At 45.0% G+C, this 22,629-nt stretch overlaps 1 protein-coding gene across 1 annotated transcript in view; it reads right to left on the reverse strand.

Moving 5' to 3' along the window:
- Window positions 1-22,629, reverse strand: part of EPS15L1 (epidermal growth factor receptor pathway substrate 15-like 1) — an 84,302-nt gene that overhangs the window by 27,197 nt on the left and 34,476 nt on the right. The window contains exons 14-18 of the mRNA XM_006877109.1: window positions 21,392-21,589; window positions 19,772-19,903; window positions 15,448-15,571; window positions 13,847-13,897; window positions 10,422-10,558 (exon numbers count right to left, since the gene is read on the reverse strand). Coding sequence (XP_006877171.1) covers window positions 10,422-10,558; window positions 13,847-13,897; window positions 15,448-15,571; window positions 19,772-19,903; window positions 21,392-21,589 — 642 coding nt within the window. The remainder of the gene's footprint in view (window positions 1-10,421; window positions 10,559-13,846; window positions 13,898-15,447; window positions 15,572-19,771; window positions 19,904-21,391; window positions 21,590-22,629) is intronic.

Here is a 22,629-nt window from a genome sequence, read left to right on the forward strand (position 1 = left end):
TTCCCAGATGGTCTTTTTCACTAAGGTCAAACAGATGCAAGATGTAATATTTTATTTATACCCAAAGAGCATTATCAATAATCCTTACAATGACCCTCCAAAACAGACAAGAGAACGTAATTTTAAACAGTAGGTGACCCCCCATAAAAAAATCTGTCCTGCCACTCACTGTCCTGTGGTCATCCTGACTAAAGTGAAGAGCATGTGCCCTTAACCAAGCATGTGGCCCCACATATATCTCATCCACCTATCTCTGCTAAGACCTGGTGGTACGCCATGGGTTAAGCACTGGGCTGCTAACAGCAAGGTCAGCGGTTGAAATCCACCAGTCACTCCATAGCAGAAAGGTGAGACTGTCAGCTCCCATAGAGATTTAGTCTTGGGAATTTTAAGCAGCAGTTCCACTTTGCCCCCCTGAGTCATTAAGAGTCAGAATCGCTTCTCTAGGAGCGAGTTATCCTTGCTAAGTCTCTGCTTTTAGACCATGCTTTGACTCCCCTTTCAGCCAATTAAGGCTTTGTAACTTTTAATTTCTGTTCCAACGCTACACAGTTGTTTTCTTCCTCACTGTGTTTGTCCAAATTGGTCCGGACCGTCTCTCTTATTGTTGTTGTTGTTCTTGTTGTCGTCAAATCAATTCTGACTTATAGCGACCCTGTGCGCAACAGAACGAAACACTGCCTGGTCCGGCACCATTCTCATAATCGTTACACTTGAGCCCACTGCCACTGTGCCAGTCCATCTTGTTGGTAGTCTTACTCTTGATCAGTGACCACTCTTTTTCACTGGTTTGGTGCTGCAGGTCAATGCACTGAACTTCAAGGTCAGTTTGAATTGTAAGGTCTGCTATGAAGGTCACTATGAGTCAGAACCGACTCAACGGCATTTAACAACATCAAGCGTGATGTCCTTCTCCGGGGACAGGTCCCTCCTAATAATACTAATAATACATCTGAAGTACGAGAAATGAAGTCTTGCCATCCTGGTTTCTAAGGAACTTTCTGACTGTACTTCTTTCAACACCGATTTCTCTGTTCTTCTGGCAGTCCATGGTACTTTTAATATTCTTCTCCAACACCATAACTCATATGTATCAATTCTTTTACAGTCTTCCTTATTCACTGCCCAACTTTCACATGTATGTCAGGCAGCTGAAAACAGTATGGCTTCGGTCAGGTGCACCTTCGTCCTCAAACTGACACCTTTGCTCTTAAACACTTTAAAGAGGTCTTCTACAAGAGATCTGCTAGTGCAATACATCGGTTGATGTCTTGACTGCTGTTTCTATGAGTGCTGATAGTAGATCCAAGAAATAAGTCTTTAAAAACATCAATCGTTTCTCCATTTGTATGTATGTATTGTTAGTACAGTGGTGGGGATTTCTGTTTCCTTTACATTCAGGACAACCCATACTGAAGGCTGTGGTCTTTGATCTTCATCAGTAAGTATTTTAAGTCCTCTTAACTTTCAGTAAGCAAGGTTGTATCATCTGCATATTAATGAATTGTGAATGAGTCTCCCTCCAATCTTGATGACATACTCTTCTTCATATAATCCAGCTTCTCGGATTATTTGCTCAGCGTACAGATTGAATAACTATGGTGAAAGAATACATCATGGCTCATGTTGAAACCATTCAGCGTCCCCTTGTTCTGTTCAAACAATTGCCTCTGGGTCTATGCACAAGTTCTTTATGAGAATTAAGTGTTGAGGAATACTCATTCTTTACAATGTTAGCCATAGCTTCTCATGCTCCACACAGTCAAAAACTTCTAAACAGTCACAGTACAGGTCAATAAACATCTTTCTGGTACTCTCTGCTTTTAGCCACAATCGATCTTTTCTTACATTAGCAATGATATCTCTTGTTCCACTCATGTGAATCCAACTTAAGCCTCTGGCAGTTTTCTGTCAATGTTGCAGCCATTTTTGAATCATCTTGACCAAAATTTTACTTGCATGTGAAATTAATAATATTGTCCAATGGTTTCTGCATTCCATTGGGTCATCTCTCTTTGGAATGGACATAAGTATGGATCTCTTCCAATCAGTAGGCCAAGTAGCTGTTTTCCAAATTGATACATTCCATTTCATTTTTGACAACTTCCAATTTTCCTAGATTCATACATCATATACTCTGTGTTCTGATTATTAATGACTTATACAGCTATTTCTCCTCATTTTGACATGTGCTCCATCAGCAAATGAAGGTCTCAAAAGCTTTTACTCCATCTGTTTCATCATCGTCAGCTCCACTTGAGGAGGCTGCTCTTACTCCCAGTCGTATTTTGAGTGTCTTCCAACCTGAAGGACTTGTCTTCTGGCACAGTATCTGGCAATATTCTGGTGCTATTCATAATGCTTCAAAGTCAATAGTCTGGTGCTATCTGACAATGTTCCACTGCTATTCGCAAGGTTTTCAGTGGCTAAATATTCAGCCTCTCCTTCTTCCTTGTCTTAGTCTGGAAGCTTAGCTGAAACCTGTCTACCATGGGTGACCCTACTGTTATTTACAATACTGGTGGCAAAGTTTCCAGCATCACAGCTACATGCAAGCCACCACAGTTCAACAAACTGACAGACCATCTACCCCTCAATATACCTCTTCTGCTTTAACTTTAAGCAGACTCCATGATGTTGTGCTAGACACTTGTTGGTATCAGAAGTGGCTAGCGAAGATGTGTTTCCTACAGCTACTTCCTAGGACTCAGGACCTGGCTTCGGTTTCAAGCAGGGTTGTTTGGGCTCACCACTCCATGGACTTCTTGGGAGTTGTTACCAGGTACAATAACTCAAATCTCCAGCTCTCTCTCTTAGAGTCCTTCGAGGTAATTGGATTCTGCTTTTGTTTTATCCATGTCTTACCAGTTTACTAGCTTGCTTTCTGTCTTCTGAGAACTCTTCAGACATCCTGAAATCTTTTGCTTGCTGGCAATTATCTTCTCCAGGTACAGGTAAAACTCCCTTTGATCTAGGATGCAGCTCTTGCATATGTCTGAAGATTATGTTTTAGCACTGTGAGAAATAAATTCTCAAGATGGTCCATCTTCAGGAAAAAGGGTGGGGGAGGCGGGGGGAATCCCCAGAAATTGCTAGAGCAGACATAAGTTGTTGATTAACATAGCAACGGTGGTGGCCTATGCATCTGGGGTATGTGGGCCAGATGAATTGGGGGAGAGGAAAGAACCTGTTCAGTGACTAGCAACTTTAAATAAGAATGCCATCAAGGGAAAGTAGGGATGTCTGGGGAAGACTGTCAACCCCATAATACTCAGTCTATGAGGAACTGGGGGAGGGACTTTCTCAACCTAGGAGAACAGAATGCTTTGCAAAACTGCCGTGAAGCTCAACTGCCTGTGTCTTCTAGGTTTGGTGCCTGATTTTGCAAACTTGATTTAAAAAAAAAAACACACTCTTGATAAAATGAGTACAGACTGGATTTCTTGAGTGCTAGTCGGTAACTTATGGGTGACCTCATAACCAAAGACCAAGGCAGTATCTGGAGTAGCGACAACGGTCCTCACAGCACCTCTAGGAGTTTGGTTGTATCTGCAGATTTATAAATTTTAAAAGAAACTGCATTAGCTGAATTTTGGTAAGGGATAAAGAATTACACCTCAACAGAAAATGGCATGCACTTAATTAGAGATTAGGAACCTGATCGATCACTGGATGGGGGATAAAAGTGCCTAGAAAGTTCAGAGGGAGGTCTCAGAATATATGAGGGAGCTTCAAACACTCTTGGAAAAATTCCATTATTTTTTCATTCCATTTTTCCAGGAACTTTTTAAAGCCCACTTGTACTTGTTCCAGTTTATATGCAAGGGTTACATGTTCTGGTTTGGAGCAGATCATATGTCCAGGCTTGGGACGTGAGTTCTCAGACTTGACCCAATAGAAATCTCTAGTAATTTTAGGATAGGGTGACCTAACTGAAAGAGCTTAACCTATGTAGCTACTTGTGTATATATATGTGCGTTGCCTTGTTTTGTGCTGTGCTGCTTTAAGAGTATTGTATTGTTTTTGGATGTCATTAAATAGAAAAACACAGGGAGAGTCCTTTGTTGTTATTGTTAAGTGCCGTTGAGTCAGTTCTGACATACAGCAACCCTGTATAGCGTTTCCAAGAAGCGGCTGGTGAGTTTGAACTGTCAACCTTGCGGTCCAGTGCATTACCCCTCAGCACCACACCAGGACTCCAGGGAGAGCCTTTAAAAGCCTGTAGATGCAACTGATGGACTTCTGACGTAGTGATTGTGTAACTCTCATTTAAGATAGCGCCCACTTGGATGAAATTTACAGTGGATCACCTGGAAAAGTGGAAGAAATTCTGTCTTGAGGTCTTCAATTCTAATCTAGAGAGAACATTCTCGCAGAATTTTTTCTTCCTCTGTGAGAGGCCATGAAGTCACTCTAGGCCTCAGCTCCAAATAAACCTGTTTATTTTGCAACTGTGTTATGAATTAGGTTTTCAATAATATTCTGAGAAACTTTCATACAAATTGATTCATTTGAAAAGGACACTAAATAGTAACAGATGGTTTATTTTGATTAGTATACAAGGCCTTAACAAAAAATAAGTTTTTCTTAATTGCCTTCTAAAAAATTTTTTTTGCAAAATACACAAAAGACAAGATTATGAAAATGTAATAATTTGACCTCCAAATGGTACTATTAAATTAGATTATAATATTTCTTCAAGGAACTCATCCAGATTGGTTTCATATTAAATAAGCCTAATACATTAAGGAGACTGACTACTCCTGAATATTTAGTACTGAAAATCCTATAACTAGCAGAACACTGTCAGCACCATAATACTGCATACTGAAATATGATGACGAGCACCAGAATATTGTCAGAGATAGTGCCGGAAGATGAGTCCCTCAGGTTGTAAGGCACTCAAGATACAACTGGGAAAGAGTTGACCGTGATGACCCAAAAGAAGTAAAGCCTTTGTGACCTTCATTTGTTTATGGGACACAACTCAAAATGAAGAGAAACAGCAGTACACAACCATTAATAATCAGAACATGAATACACAAAGTATGAATCTAGGAAAATTGGACGTTATAAAAAATGAAATGGAATGCATAAACATCGATATCCTAGGCATCAGTCAGTTGAAATGGACTGGCACTGACCATTTTAAATCTAACAATCACATGGTTTACTATGCCGGGAATGACAAATTGAGAAGGAATGGCGTCACATTCATCATCAAAAAGAACATATCGAGAGCCATCTTGAAGTACAAACCCGTGATAGGATACCATCCACACGCCTACAAAGAAGACCAGTTAATACCACTATTATTCACATTTATGCAGCAACCACTAAAATCAATGATGACGAATGTGAAGAAGTCTACCAACTTCTTCAGTCTGAAATAGATCAAACATGCAATCAAGATATATTGATAATTACTGGCAATTGGAATGCAAAGGTTGGAAAAAGGAGGATCAGTAGTTGGAAAATACGGCTTTGGTGATAGAAAACAAAGGCTGGAGACCACATGATGGAATTTTGAACCACCAATGACTTCTTCATTGCAAATGTCTTTTTTAAATAACATAAAAGACAACTGTACACATGAACCTCACCAGATGGAATACACAGAAATCAAATTGACTACATCTGTGGAAAGAGATGGTGGAAAAGCTCCATCAGCCAAAACAAGGCCAGGAGCAGACTGTGGAACAGATCACCAATTGATCATATGTAAATTCAATTACATTATTAATATAAAGAAAATTAAAACAAGTTCATGAGAGCCAAAATATGACCTTGAACATATCCCAACTGAATTTAAAGATCATCTGGAAGAACAAATTTGAAGCACTAGACACTAAAGACCAAAGACCCGAAGAGTTGTGGGATAACATTAAGAACACCTGAAGAAAAAATTCACACCTTAACTTAAGGTATTAAAAGATACTATGGGAAAATTATTGAATGATGCAGGAAGCATCAAAACAAGATGAAAGGAATACACAGAGTCACTGTACCAGAAAAAGATGGTTGATGTTCAACCATCTGAAGAGGTAACATATGATCCAATAATGGTGAAGGAAGAAGTCCAAGGCATACTGAAGGCGTTGGCAAAGAACAAGGCTCTAGGAATGTATGGAATACAAATTTAAATATTTCAACAAACTGATGGAGCACTAGAGGCACTCACTCATCTACGCCAAGAAATCTGGAAGACAAGTACCTGGCCAACTGACTAGAAGAGATCTGTATTTATGCCCATTCCAAAGAGAAGTGATCCAACAGAATGCAGAAATCATCAGACAATAATATCATTAATATCCCATGCAAGCAAAATTTTGCTAAAGATAATTCAAAAACAGCTGCAACCATACATTGACAAAAAACTTCCAGAGGTCAAGCCAGACTCAGATGAGGACATGAGGGATTATTGCTGATGTCAGATGGATCTTGGCTGAAAGCAGAGAATACCAATAAGATGTTTACCTGCTGTGCTTTATTGACTACACAAAGGCTTTTGATTGTGTGGATCATGACAAGCTATGTACAGCCCTGTGAAGAATGAGTATTCCTGAACAGTTAATTGTACTCATGAGGAACCTGTACATAGACCAAAAGGCAGTTGTTGGAACTGAACAAGGGAACACCAAATGGTTTAAAATTATTAAAGGTGTGCACCAGGGCTGTATTCTTTCACCATACTGTATGCTGAGCACATAACCTGAAAAACTAGATTATATGAAGAAAAACATGGCATCAGGATAGGAGGAAAACTCATTAACAACCTGCAATATGCAAATGATACAACCTTGCTTGCTGAAAGTGAAGACTTAAAATACTTACTGATGAACATCAAAGACCACAATCTTCGGTATGGGTTGCAACTCAATGTAAAGAAAAAAAAAAAAAAATCCTCACCACTAGACAAACAAATAATCCATAAAAATGGAGAAAAGACTGAAGTTGTCAAAGACTTCATTTTGCTCAGATCAGTCATCAACATTCATGGAAGCACAATCAAGAAATCAAACAACGTACTGCATTAGGCAAATCTGCCGCACAAGACCTCTTTGAAAGTACTGAAGAGCAAAGATGTTAGTTTAAGAATTAAGGTGCACCTGACCTAACCTCATATGCATGTGAAAGTTGGACACTGAGTAAGGAAGACCATAGTAAGAATTGATGCATTTGACCTATGTTATTGGAGGAGAATATTAAAACTACCATGGACTGCCAAAAGAACAAACAAATCTGTGTTGGAAGAAGTACAGCCAGAATGCTCCCTGGAAACCAGGATGGACAGACTCCGTCTCTCATACTATGGACATATTATCAGGAAGGATGAGTCCCTGGAGAAGGAAATTATGTTTGATAACATTGAGGGTGGGAGAAAAAGAGGAAGACCCCAATGAGATGGACTGGCACAGTGGTAGCAATGATGGGTTCAAATGTAGCAACAATTGTGAGGCTGGTGCAGAACCAGTCTGTTGTGCACAGGGTCTCTATGAGTCAGAACCAACCCAATGGCACCGAACAACTACAATATTAAGGAGTCCTGTTAGTGCAGTGGGTTAAGCGTTGGGCTGCTAACTGAAAAGTTCATGGTTCAAACCCACCAGCTGCTCAATGGGAGAATGAGGAGGTAGCCTCCATCCATAAATACTGACGTCTTCAGAAACCCAACAGAGCAGTTCTATGCTGTCCTATAGGGTTACTATGAGTTGGATTCAACTCAACAGCAGTGTTTTTGAGTTCTGGGTTTTTTAAGAATATAAAGTGTTGTTGAAAGTGCCACTGAGTTAGTTCATAGTAACCCTCTGTGGTCCAAACCGACCTTGTGGTCCAGTGTTTCTCCCACAGCATCACAGCATATGAGAAGATCCTAATATTCCACAGGAATTCTGGTGTGGCACTGTAAGATAAGCACTGGAATGTTAACATTCAAACCCACCAGCCATTCCTCAGAAACCCTATAAAAGGTCGCTAAGAGTCAGAACCAACTCAACAGCACTTAACAACAACAATATTCCACAGAATGAATGAAAATGAGTGAATTTTAACAAAGGAGTTTTGTGTTTATGACAACCTGGAAAGCAAAATCTTTCCAAGTAACTTAAACTAGATACTATGAGATGTGCCGTACTTAAGTTAAAGGAATAATTGTGTCTTAAAGTAAAACTAGTAGTTCCAGAAGGAAAAAAGATGAAGGACAAGTCTAAAAGGTAGAAAAAAAATAGCTAAAAAGCTTTGGTCCAGATAAAGAAAAAGCAAAGTTGCTTACCAAGGAAGGGACTAATGAAGGGAAAGAAATTGGTTATCTTTTAAAGTACCAAATTATCTTATGTAAACTTATGTAAACATATGTAAATGGTTAGAATGACTAATTTTGTCTTTGATTATGAGTCAAGGAGAGAGAGGTTATGACAAGACCAAGCCTCCCTGACCCCAGACTCTAAGGTCACAGAACTAGAAAAACTATTGAAAATTCCTCCCAAAGCAAAAAAAAAAAAAAAAAAAGTCTTTTTAAGAGGAAAGAAAATAAACTGCTGTCTTACAACAGTTATCAGAAATGAGTTGGATCCCCATCAAAAAGGAATTATAAGAGTTTGCTGTACTGTAAAAGAAACCTAAGGAGCCAGTGAGACTCACCAAAAATGGCATGGAAAATGTTCCCACCAGCCAGAAAATTATGAGTTGTTTTCCGAAAAGTGAATTGGTCAGTTGGACAGAGACTATGTGTTTTCCAAAACAAGTTGATAGAAAGAGCTAAATTTACAGTAGCAAAGGCCTGAGAAATGGTTCCAACAGTTGGAAACAGGACTATCATATGACACGGCCATGCCTCTACTTAGTATCCATCCTACGGAATGGATACCCATCGATACGAATAGATGTATGCACACCCATGTTCACTGCAGCATATTCACAATAGCAAAAAGATGGAAACAACCTGAAAGCCCATCAGTGGAAAAGTTAATAAATTATGGTACAGACACACAATGGAGTGACGAGGAATCTGGAAAATTAGAACAAAAGGAAACAGGGAATCCAGTGCAGAAATGTGGAGAATCCAACCACTGCCTTCATGCACAAACTACTGAACAGGAAACTAATTTGCTCTGTACACTTTCACCTAAATAACAATATAAAAACTTTTAAAAAATAAAATAAAAACAATGTATTGCATTGGGATGATTTACTGCAAAAGATCTCTTTACGGTGTTAAAAAGTAAAGGTGCAAGCGGAGGTCCCTGGGACCATCAAGGGAGAAGAGCAGAGAGTGGGACCCTACCCAGAGAAGCAGTGATGCCTGAGATGGAGGCAGAGACGATGACGTGGAGAGATGGAGCAGCTGGGGACTCTAGACACAGAGAGGGAGAGGGGCTGTGTGCTGATGACCAGGGGGCAGGCTTGTAGTGTATACCCTGTGGATGGTTGATGATGCATGGAGGAGATTGTAACCATAGCAATGAAATGATATAGGATAGGATGAATGTAAAACTAATGTCCTTCCATGTAAGCGATCACATAATTCACAATAAAACATTAAAAAAAATTAAAAAAGGAAAGGTGCCAATTTAAAAGACTAAGGAGCTCCTTACCCAAACCGTGGTCTTTTCAATTGTCTTGTACATGTGAAAACTGGACAATGTAAAAGTACTGAAGTAATCAAACTGAGGTGCTGCCCAAGAATACTGAATATACCAAAAGAACAAACAAATCAATCTTAAAATAATTAAAACCAGAATGCTCCTTAGAAGAGATGTCATCAAGAAGGGCCAACTGCTAGCACAGGACATCATGGTGGGTAGATAGCAAAAGAGGAGGGAAGTCAGGGGCCATGAAGACAACACAGGGCGGGGCAAAGTGTCCTTCTGTTGTACAGCCAACTCCACGACACTGACAAACACAAAATGTCTGGGTCAAATACCCGATTCAGAGTTTGGATTTTCTGTGGCCAGCAGCAGGGATAATCCCTCCCCCAACCCAACCAAGTTGAAAGATCAAGGGGCGGGGTCTGCCTGGGTGTGTGTGTGAGGGTTTTGTTGGGGCATGGAGAAGCAATGGGATAGAATTTGAGGCACAGAAACCATAGAAATGGGTCTGAGCTCTTGTAAAGTTGGGAGGGAAAGGGAGAGGGGGAGGAAGGTGTACTATACAGAGGAACTTCTCTCCTCCCCCAAACACAGGGACCTGGAGTCACTACTGTGACACCAAGTTCACAGGATGAAAACCTCGGAGGCTATCTCCTACAGTTTGGCCCCTCCCCATCCGGGAATAAGACCCATGACCCAGCAGCACCTGCTGGCAGTCCGATTAGGAGAAGCTCAGTCGGCAGCAAGCAGGGCTGCTGAAAGGGACGAGTTGCTTTCATGCAAATAAATGTGCACACAATTATCACCTACATCTATCTGCCCAGGGCCACTCACCTTGGAAGGTAAGGAAGGGTTTTTCGTGAACGGGTCTGAGGTAAACGGGTCATTCTTTGTCTGTTTCTTGAAGAAATCGTCTGTGGCAGAACCCCGGAACGGGTCGCTTTCTTTGAAGGGATCCCCTCCAAATGGATCTAGGAAGTCACAGAAAAATGCTCCATGAATCAACAGCACTGTGCTCAGGACAGTCCCTAGATGGCACTGTTTGTGCTCAATTACTCATCTACAGGTTGGCCATGTGAACCCACCCAAGCGGAGTACGGAAGGAATAGCGTGTTTCTAGTAAGATTGCTGTTATATGCATACTCACGTTCATCGTAGCATTGTTCACAACAGCAAAAAGATGGAAACAACCTAAATGCCCATCAACGGAGGTACGTACATACAGTGGAATACTATACACAACATAAATCCATGAAACAGCTCATAACCTGGAGAACACTATGCTAAGTGAAGTCAGTCAATCTTAAAAGGACAAACAATACATGAGACCACTACTATAAAAAGTTAAAAAAAAAATTTATGCACAAAAAGAAACATTCTTTGATGGTTACCAGGGATGAGTGCGGGAGGGAGGGGCAAATCACTAATTAGATGGTAGACATGTACAGAGGAGCTTCAGAATTCATAAGGTCCACCAAAAAATTCCATCATCTTTTCATTCCTATTTCCCACAAACTCTTTGAAGCCTCCTTGTATTAACGTGGGTGAAGGGAAAGGAAAGGAGGTCAGCACACGGTGAGGAAAGCAAAGGAAGGCCCTGGGAGGTACACAGCAGTACAAGGCAGTCATGGTAAATACTACTGCGTACGCAATCCTGCAGCATACGAGGATATACTAACAGTACTAACACACTGCCTTATGAGTGGACACACAGATGGATTTGTGAGCTGTGGAGGCAGACGATATGTCTACATATGTGTCTGTATGTTCTGCACACAGATCCGTGTATACAGACGAGCATACAAAGGGCAAAGTTATGCAAACTTCTTAGCTATAACCTAAGACCTGGAGGGACTGAGTCACTAAGCTTGAAGATTTAACATAGTTCATAAAGACAGTGTTCTGCACCCTAACTTCAGTAAGTGATGAGTGTCCTAAAACCTTTGGAGCAGTCACCTAAAAGACAACTGATGATCTTTTTCCAGCTGAAGCAAAAAGTGAAAAAAAATCAAAGTGAGTCCAGTGGGCAAAGGAACCGCACAAACCACAGCCTTTGGTAGCCTGAGATCAGAAGAACTAGATGGTGCCCGCTACACTACTGACCGCTTTGGCTGGGAGAAAAAAATATCGAACAAAATTCAAAACCATAAAAAAGTCTGGCCTTACTGGGCTGATAGAGAACAGTGGAACCCCCAAAACTCTGTCACCCCTTAGTCACCCTTCAAACCTGGAACGGAACCCACTCCTGGAGATCACTTTTGCAGTTAAACAACAGTCAGGCCTGTAAAGTGAACCAGCACACCTGCGGGGAACAGTCAACCATACAGGACTGGAAGTGGACCATGTCCCCAACAACAGAGTGAATAAGGCAGGCAGGGGCACCAGGGAGTCCAGGGAGGAAGTGCAAAGAGTACTGTCACAGTGACAGGACTCAAGTGTCACCTAACAAAGGGTATCACAATTGTTCAAGGAAGAACTAATTGGCTTTTTTTGCTCCATAAACTTTCACCCAAACCACCATTCAGGCAAAACTTGTTTTATTACCCTTCACAGATAATGCAACGGGTTTTTTTAAACAAACTGAACATCTGTGACAACCCTGTGTTGAACAAGTCTATCTGCACCATTATTCCAATCGCAAGTGTTCACTCCATGCCTCTGTATCAGTTTGGTAATTCTTATAATATTTCAAACTTTTTCATAATGCTACTGTACATTTAATAGACATAACATTTATATGGAAACCACAGCCAATCATGGGACTAACTTTTGTGCACTATTTTCTTTATTGTGGCAGTCTGCAACAGAACTTGCAATAACTATTGTTTGGCTGTAAAGTATTAAGAAGACTGTTGTTGTTAAGGGTTGTCGAGTCAGTTCTGACTCATAGTAACCCTGTATAGGGTTTCCAAGGAGTGGCTGGTGGGTTTGAACTGCCAACTTTGTAGTTAGCAGGTCAGTGTTTATCCTGCAGTGCTACACCAGGACTCCATTGTATCTTTCTAGAATAACTGTTATACCTATCCAGAATGTCCCATACCTAGCCTCTGATAGACGGTGTTCTAGATCTAGGTTCTTTCCCCTAGAGGGTTTCTAATCGGGCTGCGAACCTCAAGGTCAGCAGTTTGAAACTATCACAGCTGTGCCGCAGGAGAAAGATGAGGCTTTCTGCTCCCATAAAGATTTACAGCCTCGGAAACCCTGTACAGGGTCGCTATGAATCAGAACCAACTCCACGGCACATAACAACAACAACCATTCAGAAGCAAATTGCCAGGCTTTTCTTCTGAGGAACCTCTGGGTGGGTTTGAACTGCCAACTTTTTGGCTCATAGTCCAGAGCTTAGCCATTTATGCTACCTGAGGATTCTGCTGCTAAGATGATCGCCAAGAAAACCCTATGGAACAGGTTCCATTCTGTAACAGGTGGGGCCACCAAAAGTTAGAATCAACTTAACCGCAAAAACCATAACAAAGTCAGCAAAAGCACCTTGAGCCAGAACACCTGTCTATCTGAGGCAAGCCCAGACCTTCTAAAAGGGCAAACTAGAGAGAGCAGAGCAGAGGTGGGGGCAGGCAAGACTGCATAGAGGTATAAGGGGACCTTTTGGGTATCGATGTTTACATGACCATCCAGGTCTATCAAAACTCATCTAGATATGTACTCAAAACTGGTGGATTTTGCTGTGTGCAAATCACACCTTTCTACAAACTATTCACCACAGACAAACTGATTTAAAATAGAGCAAAAACAAACAGCATGATCTTAACAGTGCGCACATGCTATGTTCTACCTGAGACACAGACGAGGCTGGGCGTGGAGGATGGGGGAAGAGAAGGCACTGGGAGAGAACAGGAAACCAGAACTGCTCGTAAACGGGGTGAACATTCCCAGTGTATGCCCAACCTTCCTGGGGTCTGCAGACAGAAGTCCTATGTACAGGGACAACCCGGAATACTGGAACAAACCCCAGAGGCACCCCGGGCCTGTGATCAAGCTGCTGGGGGCATTACCACACCACCACCTCACTAGTGGGAGATGCTTCTGTAGCTTTGTTTCTCGTCACACGGGGAAGTTGTCAAGAAGAGGCGCGGAATTGTAAAAAGGCAGGAAGTCATTGCCAGGTTCGTTCAGAGACCAACCCCCGACACCAGGGACTAGGAGGCCAGCAGAGAAGGTGAAAGGTGCTTTGCCCTTCCCCTTGGCTATAGTTTGGGACAGGGCATTCTGAGGGCTCATCCACAAAACTTTCCTTTTACCTGTTGAAGTTGTCTGCTGTTCGGCAAAAGGGTCATTCTGGAACGGGTCACCTAAGTCAGAGAGGAGAGAGTTGCTTAGCTCAACGAAGGCAGGACAGGAGCAGGTGAAGCGGTTAGTTTAGAAGCAGTCTCCACCTCCCCTTTTAGGAAGCAAAGGCACCCCCCCTTCTCCACTGTCTGCCCACACAAGTCTGGTGTACAGGAGCACAGGGTTTCTTCCCACAGCCAGGTTTTTCTAAGAAGATGGCACATCCCCAGGGAAGTGAAGGTGGGCTGCCTGCCCTACAAGGTTCAAATCCACTCTCTGCTTCTATAGCAGGCCCCACCCTTCTCGCACATCTCCCTCCCACCTCCTCGGTTAGGAAGACTGGGGGCCTCGAGGCCCACCCACCTCCCGTTGCCCCTAACCAGGAGCTGCCGAACCATCTCTTAAGACACTTCAGCGCCACACCCAAGCTCTGATTGGGTAGTACGTCTGGGCAGACACCCCAAATCTACCCCTACCCTACCTCTGCGCTCTGCTCAGATCAGAAACGCAACTTTGCTCAGAGCACTGAGAAGCATTAGGATGCTGGTGGTTCAAACTCACCAGCCACTCCTAGGGAACCTTATACAGGGTCGCTATGAGTCACACTTTCCAACAACGAAGCACTCCTGCCATGAGTGAGTCTATCGGGGATAAACGCACACATGAAGGCCTTCCTGGTGTGTGCACCCCGTCATCACCACTGCAGGAGACACGGAGGGTGCCAGTCTCTGCAGACAAGCTGGGCAGAGTGAGGGGCCTGGCCAAGCCGCCCTCCACCTGGTGTCTCAACACCTGAGCTCACCAGTTAACAGGCTGAGGTGAGGAATGCACAGATTCATCATCCTCAAAGGGCCCTGCACCTCTCTATTTCAGATTGGGGTGTCCTACCTTTTCCGAGCACTAACCCATTCAGAATGGCATAAAAGAAACAGCCCAATGAGGCAGTGGCAGGTAGAACATATTGGAAGTTCCTCAAAAGGCTGAGCATGAACTAGCATACGACCCAGCTATCCTACTCCTCAGCATGTACCCAAAGAAGTGAGGGCAGGAACACATACAGAAGCCTGTGCAACCGTGTTCACAATAGCACTTCTCACAATAGTCAACTGTGGAGACAACCCAAATGTCCACCAACAGATAACAGATAAACACTGTGGTCCGTCCACATGACGGAAAAGTCTGCAGCTGTCAAGAGGATGAGCCTTCAAAACATCCTGTGGAGTGACAAGTTAGTCACAACAGGACAAATTCCATATGGTCTCACGTGATACATCTAGACCAGGCAAGTGTGTACAAAGCTAAGTTTAGTAATGGGACCCGGGGGTGGGAGGGAAGGGAAATGAAGAGGTTTTACCGCGCATTTACGTGAGTGGCGGTGGAATGATCTGGCAGAGGGTAGCAAGAACAGCTGCTGATGTGAAGAATTGCATCACTGTCAAAGACTCACACATACAGAAATGACTGAGCTGACATGTGTTTCGTTACATGTATTTTTCATCACGTTTTTTAAAACTTATTTTTTTAAATAAAAGGAACAGCCTTGTGACAAGAAGGTTAGTGTTGGGGGACGTACCTTTGAAGGGATCAGCTCCTTTGAAGGGGTCAGATTTGAAAGGGTCTTCAGCTTGGAAGGGGTCCGGGTGTAAGTCTTGGGCATTGTTGCTAAATAACAAGGCTTTATTTTTGAAAGGATCATCCTATAATTTTGTGGAGAGACAAGATAAGGATTTTATTAACTATGGAGTTTCGTGCCCATCTCACGCCCCGCCCCCACCCCCTTTACAGTAGCAGGTGGCTCTAGCAAGGAGTTTTATAACGACCGAGTCAGCACGTCTGGACTTCAGTTCACTGTCAGGCAGACTGGCCTGCTGGCTGCGGCAGAGGTTCTATGGGAGATGCCAGGGCTGGCTGCGAGTCCTGTGCACCACCTTTGCCACTTTCCCGCACATCTAAAGCTATTCTAAGTTTATGAAAACCACTGAATGAGAAAAAGGCAACGTGTCTGGAAATGTCCCAACACAGGCTTTCCTTCCAAACGTGCGACTGCCCTCGAGCACCTTTTCTCCGTGAAATAGTAGGTGGGCATTTAAAAAAGAAAATGCCGTTTACACACCGAGAAGCCTGGCGACTGTTTGCACCCTGTGGGGAAATGAGCATGTATGTGGTCTGAACCACTCGACCATTTACAACACTTCATATAAAAGAAAAAAAAAAAATGTGTTTGTTTTAGGAACGAGCAAGCATATTTGGACCAGGAGAAAAAAAACTGTTTCACAAGTGCGTATTTTTAGAGTATAAAATGGCCATGTGTGGAAAGGGCACAGAGAGGGCTCTGGGTGGCGCTGACAGACCCTGGTATGCACATGGGTGCCACTGTGGTATCAGAAAGTGGAGGCGTCTTGATACATTCAGCGAAGAGTTCACACCCATGGGACTGGCAAACCATCCATTCTCCCGATGCATAAACCCTCATCGTTAAAGCGAGCCAGGGTATTGGTGGATGCACAGATAACGGGACAGGGCAGTGACCACACAGGCCCCATGAAGTCTCCTAAGGAGGGGCCAGCCCACCGTAGGTAGAACAAGCAGCAGACACACCTGTCAGTGTTTTCTTACCTGGGGGAGAGTATCTGGAGCGTCCAGCCACACACGGCTGCCCAAGGTGGGAAGACCAAGTCAGACATGGCAAGTAAGAAGAGGTGCCCGCAGACACTGCCCCTGCAGACGCCAAGGAGCTAACAGACATGGACACACGTGCCCTCCTAACATGCCATGGCACTCACGGGCAAGGACAATCCCTGACGGGAAATCCCTAACCTACCTGGGCAGGAAGCAAGTCCTCTAGGGGACAGACTCTGCTCCACAGGGGGACAGAGGGCATGGGAGGAACAGTGTGCTAAGAATGGAAGGTTCTATTTAGTTCTCAAGAGGCATTTAACTACAAGTGTGGATTTTCTTTTTAAATGTTTTCAATTTGTCACTGGGAAGACTGCCAAGTGATATGGCAGGGTCACATGGCAAGAGAGACAAGGCTTTGGGGCCTCCAGCCAGAGTCTGGTGCCAGGCCATCAGGAACTGAACCAAGAGTCGGTTCTGCCATCTGTTTCTAGGAGGGGTTGTCACCTGAGGCAGCACCCACGCTTTCTCCTTCAAAAGAGAAGCCGAAGAAGACACTGGCAGAGTTTGTGTGGCTTCGCGTAGGTTCTACAAACCCCACATCCACTGCCCACCTCCCAGACCTGAGCTGTCCCCCAGCCCACGTGGTGTGAGTGTAGCAGCCATGCTGGGAGAAGGATGACATGCTCTGTTGCAGAAGGAAAACTTCTTGGATCACAAAGTGCTGAGGAAGGAGACAGCGGTGGGAGGGCACTGGCACTTCTGGGACATGTCTCTCCCCACTTGGAGGGGTGCTGGGCCCTGATCTACAGCTTCTGCCAATTCCCATGGTGTCAATATTCCTGCTGTCAAGTGAGTCTGTTACCAAGGGTTTAACAAGCAGTGGCAAGGTTCCTCAGCTCTGAAGTCAGTGGAAACTGTCTAGCTCACCACCTCCACCAAAGGATGACCAATGGACTGTCTTCAGGGTCAGTTCTGAGTGAGGCCTGGATCTGTCCTAACTTAAGACCTTCTCTGCTACACGGGGCCCCTGCACGGTGCAAATGGTCAACACACTCAGTTGCTAACCTACAGACTAGAGAGTCAAGTCCACTCAGAAGAGCCTTGGAATAAAGTCCTGGGGATTTCTCTGAAAAATCAGCCATTGAAAACACTACAGAGCACACGTCGACTGATACATATGCTGTCACCATGGTCTAGTATCCACTAGACAGGTGGGTTGAGTCTGTCTTCAAGGGTAAGAGGCCAGTGTCCTCACAAACAGATGACAAACAAGAAGTAAGTAAGGTGGTAGGAATCCTGAGGGGCCTTGGTGGTGCAGCAGATTAAACTCCAAGGTTGGTGGTCAAACCCACCAGCCTCTCTGCAGGAGAAAGATGAGGCTGTTTGCCCCTGTAAAGTTTCCTATCTCAGAAACCCTATAGGGCAATTCTATTGTCCGTAGGGTTGCCATTCGTCGGAATGGATTCCATGGTTCACCGGGAATCTTCAGTCACGTGGTTTCCCAAGGTAGAGAAAGTCGGCCATGTGCCCAGGCAGGCAAGAAGAGATGCCAAAGGCTCTGTCCCTTGGGCAAAGTAACATTGTGCAAGCTTGACACTAGACAGGATGACTTAGTAACTTACAAAGTTCTAGATGCACCTCTGGTTCTGCTATTTCCCACCACCACTTACAAAGAGAACGAGGAGAGCCCTCCTCCCTTTGGAGCAGTCTCAAAATGGTCACGAAAAAACAAAACCCCTCCTCCAAGTGCTTATTAAGAAATGGAAACAAACCAAAAGATGCTTTAAAATCTGTATTTATATAAAGAGATAAATAGCTTTTTGTTAAAACACTGATAGCAGGTTTATATGTAACATCTCTGATGTCCACATCCCAAGATTTACTATTGTGTAAACTCTGCCCCACTTAGAAGATGAACAAAAAGTAACAAAGGAGGTCAAAATCCAAGGAAAATCACTGGCCACTTGCAAACTGCCACATCACTGCCAACGTGCATCCAAGGACCTACCTCAAACACCTGTGAGGGGGGCATTTTGGAGTGAATGCTTCCCTGTACTGGAACAAATGAGGCAAGGTGAAAAATGTGCGAGGAGAGAGGCAGATGGAGGAGCAAGCCTGGCCTGAAACAACTATGCACCCAAGTGTAGAAAGGGAAACAGCAGGAGGACCCAACTCGCAGAAGTCCCGGAGAAGAAATGCTCTTCATTGAAACAATACAGAAAGGGAACAACACAGCTGATGACAAGCCCATAAGCACACGAGGAAGGCCCCGTTCACACGCCACGGGGAAAGAGTGTGTGGATGACAGGGGGGCAGCGTAGCCAAGACGTAAGGCAACAGGAGTGTCCACAGCAGCATGGAAGCGATCTGGAGAAGGCACATCTCCCCATATAGAGCCTCAGAGCTGAGTAAGTTTGTGATGGAGAAGAACAGGCAGGAAGGACCAAGACAGAGTATGGAGAAAGAAAGGAGCCCAAAGGCCAGGCCAGGCTCAGAGGGGTGAGGAGAAGGAGTGGGTAAGCACCAGGGACTATGAGAGCCCTGGAAACACTGAGGCAGACCGCATGTGACCTGCTCCCTGGACAGCCCAAAGACGCATTCATCCACTAGGTGGAGGCAGAAACCCAGTAGCCACCCCTCCGCCTGGCCCAGCAGAAGGGCATGAGAGTCCTTGTACAGCGCTGCGCCCAGGGCTCCAGCCATGGACTGGTGCCTGCTGCACACAGTGAAAAAGGGACGGAAATTTTAAACATGGCCCAAGTGGCTGGAAAGGCCAGTTTGTAGTGGAGACAGCAATGCCCAGTGAGGACTAACAAATGCTTTTTCTTGGTTCTACAGGTAAATTTGGTGTTCAAGGTGCTCTTCTGGAAACACAAGCACTCACGTACACAAGTGCGCACATGGGTACACATTACACGACATACACACACTCGTGTTCCCTGAATGAGTAGACCCTGGGGTTTCACAATGTGTGCAGATACGGATCCAATTCGTTTCAGTTTTGAGAGGTCCCTGGATTTGAGGGAAGAAGGGGAGGTCGGCTCATTCAGATGCTCCTGCATGGGTCAGGTGACAGGGGACTCCAGCCTGTCCTTGGCTCTGGAGCCAGGTGCAACTACCCACTGGGAACAGGCCCAGAGGGGCCATGTAAAACAGCTGCAGAAACTGGAAATCCCCTCCCCTCACACAGCCATGGGGCAGCCTGTTTACAAGTCCAGGAGAGGGGGGTGACCACAGGAGGCCACTCCAAGGGTATGACGCAGCTACTCGACCTGCACCGTGACTCCGAAGCCGCCCCGCTCGGTCAGGTCAGTGAGGCCAGGTGGCCCGTTGAGGGCCTCATCACTGGGCAGGAGGCCACGGCAGGCATCCTGCTGGCTCTCATGAAGTTGGGAGAGCTTGCTTCTCGCCTGTGCAACAGAAACATCCCCGCATCACATGTGGGCAGGACAATACTCCCCTCAAACCCAACCCCACCACCCCTGTGAGGGTCAAGACCAGAGAAGAGTCTCCCCACCCACTGCTGGGCCGCCCTGCATGAGCAGCTTGAGGAGAGGCATGTGTGCAGACACACACCAATTCTCTTGTTGTTTGTGAGCCCCATGTGTCAGAGTAGAACTGCTCCATTGGCTGGAATCTTTACAGAAGCAGATCGCCAGGCCTTTCTTCTGCAGTGCCAAGGGCTGGGCTTACAGTGCCAACTTTTAGGGTAGTAGTTGAATGAAAACTGTTTTCACCACCAGGGACCTACACATGTACTGTCTGAACAGACTAAATGAGACAAAACCCACATCCACGATTGGTTTTTAAAAAAAGGTCATTCAGAGGGTCTCCTTTCTGATGGGGTCGTCATTAATTCCATTTAGAGTCCCTGGGGGTGCAAACAGTTAACTTATTCAGTTGCTAAGCAAAATGCTGTAGATTCAAGTCTACCCAGAGGGGCCTTGGAAGAAAGGCCTGGCAATCTACTGAAACACTGGCCGCTGAAAATTCTATAAAGTACAATTCTACTCTGACACACACCAAGGCACTAGGCATCGGAATCAACTTGAGGACTACCGATGTTTCTAGGTCTCTTCTTGTTGTTATAATTAGCAGTCTATGCTCATGTCTGGGTTCTGACTTAGGTTTTACAAACTCAGGGCTGGGAAGGAAGAGAATTTAAATTACTCTGCAGATGGGTATTTGGGAATTAAAACTGAGCATAGTCCAGAAAATTAAAGCTCCCTTGAAGGGATGAGGCAGGTAGGTTTGTGATCTGTCTCTACCCGTGTACTGTAGTAGCAGAAAGCTAGGCCAACTTTGCAGATCAGACATGGGAAGGTCAGCACTCTACGGGTACTGGAACATGCAGGCTACAAGGCCTTTGCACTGGGAGGACAGTGAGTGAGAATGCTCAGGTAGCTTAAAGAACTTGATGAGTGCCATGCATGGGGTGGGGAAGGGAACAAGGGCTGCGGGGGGGTAGGCACATGCATGGGAGGAATGGAGTCCCACATGGGAAGGATGGGGTAGTGCTGGTTACCAGGTAGCCTCAACACCTGGCGCTGGATTTGTCACCCTCGGTTGACATCTGTCCTTCACCCAGACCCAGGGAGACATTGGAACTTTCCTACACTTCCTCCTTGTGGAAGCCCCAAGCTGGTAAGAGTACCCCAAGACCTAAGCTCTCTCCCAAGGAGCCCTCAGTACCTTGCCTGCCCGGCGACAGTCTCAGCCCCATGTGGAAGGTAGATAGGAAAAGCCAAAGTTCAGTGTGAAGGCTAGGCCTCCCACCTCTAGGTGGCAACACAGATGGTGAGCAAACAGCCCAGAGGCCACCTTGCACACTGAGCGGATCCCCAGATGCCTACCCACCTGCCCGTGGGGTACTCCCAGAAGGTCCACCTGCCCCATACCTGGTTGATCTCGTCCTGCGTGGACGCAAGGGACTTGAGGATGGTCTCGAGCTGGGCGCGTCCGGCCTGAATGCTCTGCTCCAGCTGTGCTTCCTCCTGCTGTAGACGGCCCAGCTCTACCTTGGCCCGGTTCAGGTCATCCTCCTGAGACCGAAGGTCTGACTCCTGTGACTGGATCTGCATCTTCAGCGAGGAAATCTGAAGTGGGAGTGCAGGGGGATCCGTGAGTGAGAGACCAAAAAGGAGTCTCTGTCCACACATTCGTAACAAGCTGAGCAGGGGTGGGGAAACAATGTCTGGGCTCCTGGAAAATGATAAGGCCTGTCCTGCACCAGGAGCAAACGAGTGAGTGGAGGGACAAACATCCTTATCCAACACAGATGGTTCTGGAAGGAGCAGACCTAACCTGGGACCACAACAGCCACCTGTCTGTCTATGCCCCGCAAGACTGAATGTGCCGCATAAGACCTTGAGGATCTTACAACTCAGGGACACCACAGTCCCCTGGCTCCCAGCAAGCAAGCCGCGCAAGCCGAGTCTCTGGACACACAGGTGGGAAAATGAGACTAGTACATAAAGCGCTCTCTCAGTGGGGTCACCAGGACTGTCACGGTGCGCTTTGTGTATTGTTATGATGCTGCGAGCTATGCTACTGCCATTTTAAACACGATCAGGCTCACCGATGCTGAATACGTTTCAGCCACACTTTCAGAATGAAACTAGGAAAAAAGGCCTAGAGATCGACCACACAAAATTAACCAGTGGAAACCCACAACACAACACTGGCCGATACAGAGCTGGAAGACACGTCTACTAGGCTGAAAGGCATTCAAAATACACAGTAGCTGCAACCAACTCAAGCACACCAACTAAGAAAAAGATGACAGGACCAGGGAACCTTTTTGGCTGGTGTACACGGGGTCACCAAGAGTTGGGGCTGACAACAAACTTTATCTTTCTCTTTCCCTGAGGCTTTTGAGGGCATGTTGCAGTCCCTTTACATTGAAATGCTACAATGTATGTTTCCTAAAAACAAGAGCAGTCTCTTTTATGATCATAATAAAATGGCCACAACTCAAAACTTTATCAACACATTATTATCTAATACATAATCTAGATGCAAATGCCCCCAAAATGTCCTTTATACCAATTTTCCAGCTGTGGGTTAATGCACCAGACTGCAAAACCGTTTGAATTGCAAGGTCGGCAGTTCAAGCTCACCAGCTGCTCCTCCAAAA

Source organism: Chrysochloris asiatica, unplaced genomic scaffold (assembly GCF_000296735.1).
Source record: "Chrysochloris asiatica unplaced genomic scaffold, ChrAsi1.0 scaffold00442, whole genome shotgun sequence".
NCBI lineage: Eukaryota > Metazoa > Chordata > Mammalia > Afrosoricida > Chrysochloridae > Chrysochloris > Chrysochloris asiatica.